We start from the raw sequence: 12,566 nt of genomic DNA, 5'->3' as shown, positions 1-12,566 counted from the left end.
TCGCTACTCCAAATCTGCCATTTATCTGGGTTCTTTTTTGTTTCCTTTTCTTTTTATTAAGACAAACATTTGTGGTGTGCAGTTGGTACAGTGTGGTATAAGTACAGTTATTACATTGGCACCACAGGTTGCATAGAGGTCGCTGGTCCCATACTTCCAACTGCCTTTACTAAGGTTAGGTTAGTGTGGATCTGTTCCTTACAGAGTTAAGATGCTGTACCAGTATTCATTTCTTGTTCCCATATTTCAAGAGTTCATGAATGAAATAGTTTAGGATTTAATGAAAGTGATTGTTTTGATGGACAAAACGTTAGAAGCACTAAACAGAATAGACAAGGGAAAGCTGCTAAAAAATATAGCTGCAGAGTATGGTCTAGGGACATGAACTGTGTCACAATGGAAGAAGAACCAAAAATAATATGAAGACTTAAGCTTCAGTTTTCAGAACTGTGGTGCAAAAAAGAAAGCAATAAATGAAACACTGGCTGGAGTATTATTCACTGGATTCAGTGAGAAAAGAGAACATGATGTTCTGATATCTGGTACAATCCTAGACAAAAAAGTGCTAAACTAAACAGCAAGCTACCCAATGGTGAAGCTGACTTCACAGCCAGCCAAGATTCATTATAAAGATAGGAAGCTCATCGTGGCCTATGCCAGCTTTCAGTGATGAATGGAAGTTTTCCAGGGAATTCAGTGACTGTAGAAAACTTAAAAAATGAATTTGAGGAAGTAATATCCTCTGAAAACTCAACACCACATCCCACATCCTGGTGACACAGCTAAAAAAACTGATGTTTTACCTAGAATGTCAACCAGAAATAACTCCAGCTTAACGCCTATGCAGTCATGTTGCTCTCAGGCCACACACAAATTTGAAACAAATGTAATTTATATACACACTATTTCAGTAAACAATTGTGAGTAGACTACAGTAAGTATTTTAAATCCATTATTAGGTGTGGTACTATTGTCAACAAACATAGTGCAGATACTACAAACAGAAAAAAGTCATTTGAAATACGTGCACTGTAAAATCGTAAAAGAAAACTTAAAATATTTACTCTGTCATCCCTATATATGAGTTTATTATGTTTTCGTATGTGAGACATGAATTATTTGAAGGAAATAATTTTGTTCATTCTCGTGACACAAGAAGGAAAAGAAATTTTATGTTCCCCACCCACTGATTCAAACTTTATACCTAGGGACTTCAGTATATAGGAATGAAAATTTATAACAAATTACAAAGATAAAAAATTAATGCAGATGAATTTAGGTCCACTTAAAAGAAAGTCTTAAGAGACACTGACACTGAAAAGCTATAACTCAGAAGGTGAATTCATGCAGGATGAACTGGAAACTTGAGCTGGATACATTTTCTTACATATCCCAAGAAATGTCATTGTAGTGATATTTATTTTAGTGCTGTTTATTTATTAGTGTAAGTGTCATTGTAACTATGTTATAAATTTTTGAAGTGTCTCTTGCATGCAAACAGAATTGATTGCAAATGTAAGTCATGAGGTGAATAAGCCACAGTTCCTCTATAGGTATTACATATTAGAGTTTTTACAGTTACTGGAATATTTATGGATTATCTGGAGTTTTGGTAAGACACATTACATCTGGTCCCACCTATTCTGGATAAACAAGGTTCTTGTGTGTAATGAAATTTTACTAATTGTGCTCACACTGTGCAGCAGGAAGAATATACTATCAAATTTGTATGTGACTTTTTAATACAGGGCATGAAATTTAGTACACAGGGCTGCCACCTCTGGCAGAAACAATGATCTAATCTGGCTGGGCATCCAGTTGAACTAGGCTTGGATGATAGATATGGATACAACATTCCACGTTGCTTCAACTCTGTGCCAGAGTTCATAAATAGTAGTAGATGGTAAGCAGTGCCATGCCAGTCACTCGACAACATGTGACCAGATGTTTTCAATGGGTAATAGATCTGCAGAATGTCCTCGCCATAACAACAGTCAAAGACCACCTATATTGCATAGGTCATGACAGCACAGGCAACATGTGATCTTCTGTTATCTTGTTGAAAGGCACTGTCAAACCTTAAAAATAGGTCACAGCCACTGGCCTTATCATATCACAGATGTAGCATTTACTGTCCAAATTACCAGTTGTCAGAACAAGAGGTGATTGCATTGCGAACCCAATGACACTCCATAACATCAGACCAACAGACAGGTCCATATGACGAATCTTCCTGGCAGATTAAAGCCTTGTACCAGACTGAGACTTGAACTTGGGACCTTTGCCTTCTGCAGGCAAGTGCTCTACCATCTGAGCTACCCAATCACGACTCAAGACCCGTCCTCACAGCTTCAGTTCTGTCATTACCTTGTCTCCTATCTTCCAAACCTCACAGAAGCTCTTCTGCGAACCTTGCATAACTAGCACTCCGGGAAGAAAGGATATTGCTGAGATATGGCTTAGCCACAGCCTGGGGAATATTTCCAGAATGAGATTTTTCACTCTGCAGTGGAGTGTGCGCTGATATGAAGCTTCCTGGCAGATTAAAACGGTGTGCTGGACCGAGACTCAAACTTGGGAGTCGCGAGTTCAAGTCTCAGTCTGGCACACAGTTTCCACCAGTCCAACCTTCTACAACCTACACTTTCTTATTCCCCAAAGAAAGAACTAATAGTCCTAAAAGGTTGAATGAAGTCACATGCTCCTCCAGTCCAACCTTCTACAACCTACACTTCCTTACTCCTCACAGAAAGAACTAATAGTACCAAAAGCTAGAATAGACACTAATATAAGTACAAGAAACTATTAGCAGTACTGAGAATGTCACCGCCTGAAGGTAAATATTGGCCAGGAAGTTTAATTGATCTTCCAAGACATGACCAAAATATTTGTGGTCATTTACATGAAATAATGTATGCACACATAATGTTTATCTTGTCAAACATACCAATTACAGAATTTCTTTGCCTGCCACCAACAGTATCACCATCTCACACCCAGAGGACCCTTCCCTTGAGCCTTGGCAACTTTGGACATCATTTTCTTCCCATGACACCAGCAAATTTATAACCAGTGTGAACCAGCCACCAAAATAATGATCTCTTGGTCTCTTATTCTCCAGTATTCCCCTGGCCTTTCGAAACTCAGCCACATCAGTTTCTAAGTGTTTGACCACCCCCCATCCTCTCCAAATATGAAGGATACCCTACCCAAAATCCTACATTCATTGCCCAAAATAGTATGCTGTTTCCCATTCAAACCATGCAGTATTCTAGTCCATCACAATCCAAATCCTGCACCACATGGACTATTTCCCTGTAAATAATACAGCTGCAAGGCCTGCCCCATGCATTTACCCATCACCTCTCACTGCAGTCTAGTCACAGGCATTTCTTGTCCAATTAAAGACTAGGCTACATGTGACAGCAGCCATGCCATACAGCAGCAGTGCTGCATTTACTGTGCAGTGGCTTATGTTGGTATGAGAACACGAGCTGTCTATCCACATTAATGGGAACTGGTCAAACTGTGGATAATGCCCAACTCACCAGCTGGTTGCTACACATGCTGCTTGTCACAAAACCAATAACTACATCATCTCTTCCAGTGCCTGTGCCATTTACATCCATCTCAACGACTCTTCTGTACTCCACAGGGGTTAACTGTCTCTCTAACACTTAGTCCATTCTCATGATTTCCTTCTCACTGTCCCACTCCCGTGGCCACACACATCCCTTTTTTGTTGTTTTTATACATACATAGGTTGGACCAGAAATACTGTTGCAGATATTAGGAGTGGATTCCACAAATGAAGCAGCAAAGTCCATATAAAAATTTATCTGGAAATCTTTTATTTTTGAGCATATCTTACTAATGAAAGAACACTTTACAAAGACAGAAACTCACAAAAAATGTTCAAAGCTTGCTTTTATACTGGCAAGCACCCATTGTATCCACCACTGTTGTCCCTTGATGGTGTTCAATGGTTTTTACGGGCTTCTATAATATGTTGATTAAGTGTTTCTGCATTAGGAATATCTTCTGCATAAACAAATTGAATTAGAGTAGCTCATACATAACAACTGAGAGAACTGGTATTACGTGGTGTCTGTTCTTTCGGACATGTTGAGAATTTGGGTCTGACAGGAGGTGTGCTAGGGCAGTCCATATAGGGGCAATCCATACAGTTGCAATAACCACTGTGTCTGGATCGCTCAGGATCAGATCATCTGCCTAGTAAGCTGGAGACCCAGGTTCAAATCCCAATCCAACACAAATTTTGAATTTTCCCATTGATTTCAATCAAGGCCCACTCAAAGCCAGTGTTTGTAATTCCTTTGTGTCTGAAAGAATTGGGTTGGAGGAATGTACAGGAAATGGAACTGGCCCTTGCTCTTCATATCCATCTTGGTTGGCAGATATCAAGTGCATTTTTAACAGTGGGACTTACTCGTCTTTGTAGCCTCACCTTGCACGGATTACATGCTTTCCTTGATTTGTGGGGACATGTGCCTTAGCGAATGGTGAAGAGTATTCTGAAGAAACACTTTGTTGCCAATATCTGTAATGTGTGCTGGGAGAATACTTAGTGCTGCCGGAAAGTCATCTGTAATTTCAGCCCTCACATTAATCTTAAACTCTGCTGACATCTAGCCTGCAGTGTTCCATGATGTTCAGCCACCCTCAAATGTTTCAAAGTTCTGTTGATGGTAACAAGAGGAGGAACTTACAATTATTGTTATAACTTTCTGACTTGAGAACTTGAAAATGTACTTTCATTAAGTGGTCATAAAAGGAAGATTTTTTGAACATACGTTTGCATGGATCATTTTTCTTGTTTCAATGTGAGAAACCCATTCCCAAAATTTGTAACAGCATTCTAATATGCCCCTCATAAGATGATGATAATATTTTGGTAATGTATTACAAAACTGCAAACAAATGCAATTATCCACTCTTGACACACACACACACACACACACACACACACACACACACACACACACAATCTCTCTCTCTCTCTCTCTCTCTCTCTCTCTCTCTCTCTCATGCAAAGACAACTCACTCATATGACTGTAGTCTCAGGCAACTGAAACCATATTCGTCTTGGATTTTTTATTGTTTGATTGTTTTACTTGAGGTTTTCAAGAGCTAATTAGTCCATGGGGAATATTTTTACGTTTGCAGTGACTTGAATCATTCACATGGTGTTGACTTATTACGTCCATACAATAAAATATTGATTTCAATTACCAAGAATGTTCTTTGTAAACAAAGTATTCCAACAAGGTAAAATAAAAATGAAATCAATTAATTTTAAGGAGCAATTTTATGACACAGAATAAGCATTTTTTTCAAACTTTCATATTTGTACACAAATTCCAAGTACTTTATGATGTAATTTTCACAGTTACACCTCTCAGTCATACTTACAGAAACATATTACAATGCTTTGTAGGTTTCTATAAATTCATGTATTAGACGGATACTTTTTATGTCTCCTACATTTTAAAGTAAGGAAAACCAATGTTAATTACAAAAGAATGCCATATGTTGAAATCTGTGTATTGTCTTTTCCAGACTTGGCAATGAGAAATATAAGAGCAAAGTAGTCTATAAAAGCCTTAATCCTAGTTGGCTAGAACAGTTTGATCTGCATATGTATGATGATCAGTCACAAGAATTAGAAATAACAATTTGGGATAAAGATCGCTCTAAAGATGATTTTATGGGCAGGTAAGAATACACACTATTTTCATTAATTTGAAAGCTTCAGAAACTAAACTGAAATGATTATCAAGCTATGATGGAAAAAAATACATTGTATTATTCTTTTTCTATTACTTGTGCATGTAGTGTTTCACATAAATGCCATTGTATTTGTTTTAGATGTATGATAGATTTAACAAACTTTGAACGAGAAAAGACTCACCGTATCTGGCAAGAGCTTGAGGATGGAGCTGGTTCCATATTTCTGTTGTTGACAATAAGTGGTACAACAGCATCTGAGACAATCTCAGATCTTACAACTTATGAAGAAAATCCGAAGGAAAGAGAAAAGTTGCATCATCGATATGTGAGTACAGATATTATTACAGCTCTTTCCCATTACTGATTCCATTTCATTGTTTATAATGATATATTTCTTGTAACAGTAACATGCTGTTTACAAAGTAAATCAAAATAACTATCTGAAACCCTTAAATAAATATTGTAATATCTTATGTTGTTCACATATCTTCACATTAATAATAGTAGATCAAGAACCACAAATGCGTAAGGAGCAGAAAGGAGGAATGGAAATGAGATATGCAAATAACTCTTCTGCTGGCCCTTTCACCAAGAAACTGTATAAATGCTTAAATTAGACATCCAAAAGCAGATAATATTTCTAGATCATTATATTTTTATTAGGTTGATTTAAGTTTGTAATATACCTTCAGTGATTTTCTGTATAACCATAACTGATTTCTATACATTTTTTGAACCATAGTATTTTCTCTGTTGTTTCAGTGGCCTGAAAATGTTCCACATGTTCTCTCAATCAATTTATCGCTCTTATTTAAACTTCATTACTGGCAGAAAACACCTTTTCCATCTATGTATTCTTCCAACTTTGAAAACAAGTGACTGATCACAGTACAAAAAATGCTTCCCATCTAAGAGATTGGAACAGTTACTGTACATTGTGTATTGGATGTCAGTAGACATTGTTGTGCAGTAAAAGAATTCCCTGCTACAGCATTTTCCATAATTTTGTCTGAATAGGCTGACACTTTTCTTATGAACTGGAGTAGTCACCACTATTAGTAATGTGTTCTTGAAGCATAAATAGATCGGTTCTTCTGTGCCCCAAGAAAAGGTTGCCATAATTCTTTGAACTGGGGTTGATGTTTTGAATTTTTATTTGGAGCTCAATGTGTGTGGTGGTGTTCCATTGCTTGTCACGTATTCTCAGGTATGTGATGAACTATTGAAAAATAATCACATTACAATGCAGTCCACTAAATAAAGTCTGCACATTAGATCCTAAATTTCATATTTTTCAGGGTTTGAAACTCACATGGCAATTTTGAACTCCATTTCTGTATATGGCAGTGTCCCTGGGAATGGTTAAGGATGATTTACAGCTCCAAAAATTTTAAGTGTGTGCGAGAACTTGGACATAAATCATTCAACAGAGAACAAAAATAGTATAAGAAAGGGTAGAACAACATCTGTGCAAACCAAAACTATTACTGAACAATATATCAAAGATTCAAAACAACTCCTAATGTGTAAAATGCTACGAAATAGAAAGAAACTAAAATTATGTACAGGCTTCTTTCTTCAGCAGTGTCATGGAAGCTGTGAAAATTCACCTTTTTAAGAACCTCAAGAAATGAGACATCAGATATAACATTGGCAAAGCACGATATCCTGTATTGCAAATCCAGAAAAACATCCATGAATGAATGCATAATATTTTCCGTAGCTAGCTCCTATATCAACTCTGATGGTAGTTGGGCCACCCATCAGCAAACAAGTTGTTAGTATATGAGATAATGTCCTTCCTAAATTACCTCAAGGTGCATTACATGTCACATTGCTGTTTTCAGGATATCTTGCAGTTCTTGCAGAAAATGTCCACTGTGTGTCACATTTCTGTTAGCAGTTGGTTCTCCATTTAGGATAACATCTTACAGTTAAGAAATTCTCAGTCCAATTTCAAATATTGCTAAAACACACACACACACACACACACACACACACACACACACACACACACACACGAGTGTCTGTGTGTGTGTGTGTGTGTGTGTGTGTGTGTGTGTGTGTGTGTGTGTGTGTGTGTGTTTCAAGTCCCATGGCCTTGTGAGTTTTGAAGATCTGACCTGCTGAAAAAAGTACTACATTCATTCATTGGCACTTCATGTTATAGAAGTTGGATTATGAATAAGAGCTTTTGAGGGTATGGAAAGAGTCAACTTCTGTAAAGTGTACTAACAACTCCCCATAACTAGTGTTAGCAGTAATCTATTAACACTGATCATTACAGGAATTACTTTTAGATTACTATGTCAGCAGAGCAATTGCTCTGGGATAAACCACTGCTCCTCAAATTACACTACTCAGCTGCTGTTTCTGGTACTAATACTTAAAATAATAATAATAATCTTTGCATTGATAGATGTGCCAGTTAAGACCAGTATTCCTAGTTTTTTGTTTGTAAGGGGAGATTTAATTGAGTTTAGCATTTCCACTTTAGTTTAGCTCTTGTCAATTTTTGGTTCTGCTGTCCAGAGCAATTTAAAACAGTCACATCGAAAAAATACTAAACGTGGCATATAAAATTATATTATGAATGTAAAGTTTATTTTTCCATTATAAATTATGTCTGGATGCTCGCTAGGATGTATTTCTTAGTTTTACATTGATTACAAAAAACATTTCACAGTTAATAAACATTATTTTTTCACAGGCTCTTGTGAATAGTTTGCAGAATCTACGTGATGTTGGTCACTTGACTGTAAAAGTTTTCAGAGCTCAAGGTCTGGCAGCAGCAGATCTTGGTGGAAAATCAGATCCATTCTGTGTACTTGAACTTGTAAATGCTCGTTTACAGACACAGACAGAGTATAAGACACTGTCACCATCATGGCAGAAGATATTCACATTGTAAGTATTTGTTGTTAAAGCTCCAGAGAAAGACAAAGGCTATGTAGCAATACTTGCAGCTTCATATTTTGTTAACATGCCATTGGAATCAGGAGAGAAACCTCCATTATGTTCATGTGATCTATTACAGTTTTTAAAATGAATACAATTAGCTTGCTGTTTTGTGGTTTGGTAGGATACTACATTTTACTTTTGATAGACTATTTAATAACAAATTTGAGGCCTCAGAAAGTCACTTATACACTATAGGCTGACAGTGTATGACGTATGGAACCAAAGTTATTATTGGTTTCCTCTCTGTTGTTCATTAAATTTTTATAGCTTATGGAATAAGTGTGATCTTCCTTTTATAAATATATATGGATATAAAGCGAACAATATTTTTAACAGGAAGTAAGCATCTACTTACTACTCACCAAAACAAGAACTGATATATCTGGGCTAGCGGACACATTGCATGTTTGAACTCAAATTTTTTACAAAAATTCTTTGTCAGGACAAAAATGGATAACATAAAGATTAATGGTAACACAGAGACACTGAAGAGAAGGAACCAATTAAAAACATCAGATCAGAAGATACATGAAACAACAATTACACTATGGAACAAACAATTGAAAATCCAGGATGGAATGTAACTATTATGAGAAGGAAAGTTGCCTTTCACCATATAGCAGAGATACTGAGTCGCAGATAGGCACAACAAAAAGATTTTCACACTTGAAGCTTTCAGCCAATGGCCTTTGTCAACAATAGACACACATATGCGCTCATGCAATGCAACTCACACAACTGCAGTGTCAGGCAACTGAAGCCACTCTTCCTAAACACCCAGAATCCTAAACCCCTCACCTGGTTCAGATTCATCTATGACATCTTTGCTACGTGGTTTGAAGGTGAGGACACCCTATCCACATTCCCCCAGAACCTCAACAACTTCTCCCCAGTTTGCTTCACCTGGTCCTACTGAACCCAACAAATTGCCTTCCTAGATGTTGACCTCCACCTCAAAGATGGATACATCAGTACCTCTGTCCATATCAGACCTAATAACCACCAGCAATACCTCCACTTTGACAGCTGCTACCCATTCAATATTAAGATGTCCCTTCTGTACAGCCTAGCCACCCATGGTTGTCATATCTGCAGTGATGAACAGTCCCTCTTGAAATATGCCGAGGGTCTCACTGAAGTCTTCACTGACCGTAATTATCCTCCCAACCTTGTACAAAAACAAATCTCCCTTGCCTTATGTTTCCAGTCTCCCACCACCTCCCCAAACCCCACCGTCTGGTCTCAGAGGAGCATTCCCCTCATAACTCAGTACCACGCAGGACTGGAGCAGCTGAATTAGATTACCTCTCATCATGCCATGAAATGAGAAATGTCCTGCCCACTATCCTTCCCACCCGTCCCACAGTGGTATTCCGCCATCCACCGGACCTACACAATATACTCGTCCATCCTTACACTATCCCTGCTCCCAATCCCTTACCTCATGGCTCATACCCCTGTCATAGACCTAGATGCAAGACCTGTCTCATACATCGTCCCACCACCACCTACTCCAGTCCGATATCAGGGTAACCTGTGAAACCAGTCACGTGGTCTACAAGCTAAGCTGCAGCCACTGTGCTGCATTCTATGTAGGCATGACAACCAACAAGCTGTCTGTCTGCATGAATGGCCACCGACAAACTGTGGCCAAGAAACAGTTGGACCACCCTGTTGCTGAACATGCTGCCAAACTTGATATCCTTCATTTCAATGACTCCTTCACAGCCTGTGCCATATGGATCCTTCCCATCAACACCAGCTTTTCTGAATTGTGCAGGTGGGAACTTTCCCTGCAATACATCCTACGTTCCCGTAACCGTCCTGGCCTCAACATTTGTTAGTCACTGTCCTCACCCATTCAGCCCCTTCCCTGCTCCCATGCTCCCATTCCAGCACTACACAGCCATCATTCCACCTCCACACCCAATCCTTCTCTTCATTTATTTTACTTTACTATTTATTTCTCTCTATTTCTCCCTTTTTCTGCTACTCCCCCCCCCCCCTCCCGCCCTCCCCCCCCACCTATCCCCTGCCTGCTGCCCAACTTGCAGCACTTCACTGTCCTCCACCCCCACCATACTATCCCTCCTCTTCCCCGCCCCAGCCTCCTCCTTACCCCCCACCCAGTCGCCACTCCCATCATTCACTGGTGCTGCTACTCGTAGTGTGGTTTCATTTGCTTGAGACTGCAGTCATGTGAGTGAGTTGCGCTTGCTTGAGTGTGTGTGTGTGTGTGTGCATGTGTGTGTCTATTGTTGACAAAGGCCATTGGACGAAAGCTTTAAGTGTGAAAAGCTTTTTATTGTGCCTATCTGTGACTCAGCATCTCTGCTATATGGTGAGTGGCAACTTCCTTCCTCATAATACAATTACACTATGGCAAAGATTAAAATTCCAAACCACTATTTATGATAAATTTCAGCTGTTGGTTGTCCACAGATCAAAGACGCAAGCTCAATTCAAAAGAGTAAAACAAGCAAATAGATTCTGAAGACAAATAAAGATTTACACAAATTAGAGAATAATAGAGGAGAGATGAAAAGACTAGGAAACAGTGTAAATAAGAAAGCAGTAATTAGTTACATATGATGTTTGTGAAAAAATAAACAGAATGTAAGGAGACAGAACTGAAAGACAGGGTAAACATAATACTGCAGACTATAAGTAGGAAATGGGAAGGAAGAATATCATGAGAGACTGAAGAAGCTAACGTAAATGAAGACAGGAGACACAATGAGAGCAAAGTTCTTGTAGGAGAGCCAGTTCCCACTTCTAGAGCTTGAATGCACTGGGGAATACTCTACGTGTGCCAAGAGGTGAGGCAGGTATAGTGGCCCCCACAAGTATATCCCACAGCATCCTATAACAAGATATTGAGTGAAACTTCCTGGCAGCCTAAAACTGTGTGCCAGATTGACACTCCAACTCGGAACTTTTGCCTTTCATCATCAAGTGCTCTAACAACTGAGCTACCGAAGCACAAATGACAACCCACCCTCACAGTTCACTTCTGCCAGCACCTCGTGTCCTACCTTCCAAACTTCTCAGGAGTTCTCCCACAAACTTGCAACACTAACATTTGTGGAAGTTTGGAAGGTAGGAGATGAAGTACTTATGGAAGTAAACCTGTGAGAACAGGTTGTGAGCCATGATTGGGTTGCTCACTCAGTAGAGCACTTGCCCACAAAAGGAAAAAGTACTAAGTTTGAGTATCAGTCCAGCATACAGTTTTAATCTGCTAGGAAGTTTCATATCAGTGCATACTCTGTTGCAGAGTGAAAATTCACTCTGGAAGATACTGTATGTTACTGGTGAAGACCCCTCTTGGCTACCTGTTTGATGAGGACTTTGTAGTGCTGATTCTGATACGAAGTACTGATCTATTGCTACATCACATGTTTTCTCTCTCTCTCTCTCTCTCTCTCTCTCTCTCTCTCTCTCTCTCTCTCTCTCTCTCTCTCTCCTTAATTATACATTGTTACTTATATGTAGCTCTGGGATTACCATATATGACTTCATACCGCCATAAAACAAGCAATATAAAAGCAAGACCTTTTCTTTATAAAAATATATATTTCTCTTTGCTCCTTAAAATAGATTTCAGTAGTTTTAAATGATATTGCAGCAGAAAGAGTTTGGTGCCAAAAGGGGGGGGGGGGGGGGAGGAGGGAGTGGATCTGAGTAAGAAAGAGAGAGAGAGAGAGAGAGAGATTGCTGAGTATGATGTATTGTGTAATAGCTACCTCCTTGGTTTTCCTTCTCCAAAGCAGATAGTAGCTGGCTTTAAATTTATTTATACATTTAATATTTGTTTCTTCTAAATAATGTATTGATGCCTAACAGCTCTTCCC

At 38.8% G+C, this 12,566-nt stretch overlaps 1 protein-coding gene across 2 annotated transcripts in view; it reads left to right on the top strand.

Moving 5' to 3' along the window:
* LOC126483843 (multiple C2 and transmembrane domain-containing protein) overlaps window positions 1-12,566 on the top strand; it is a 1,023,771-nt gene that overhangs the window by 932,796 nt on the left and 78,409 nt on the right. For both annotated transcript variants that reach the window (XM_050107055.1, XM_050107056.1), the window contains 3 exons: window positions 5,581-5,736; window positions 5,890-6,076; window positions 8,462-8,658. In XM_050107055.1, coding sequence (XP_049963012.1) covers window positions 5,581-5,736; window positions 5,890-6,076; window positions 8,462-8,658 — 540 coding nt within the window. The remainder of the gene's footprint in view (window positions 1-5,580; window positions 5,737-5,889; window positions 6,077-8,461; window positions 8,659-12,566) is intronic.

Source organism: Schistocerca serialis, chromosome 6, assembly GCF_023864345.2.
Source record: "Schistocerca serialis cubense isolate TAMUIC-IGC-003099 chromosome 6, iqSchSeri2.2, whole genome shotgun sequence".
NCBI lineage: Eukaryota > Metazoa > Arthropoda > Insecta > Orthoptera > Acrididae > Schistocerca > Schistocerca serialis.
Note: the sequence above shows the minus strand (reverse complement) of the source record. Positions and strands in the feature narration are given on the sequence as shown.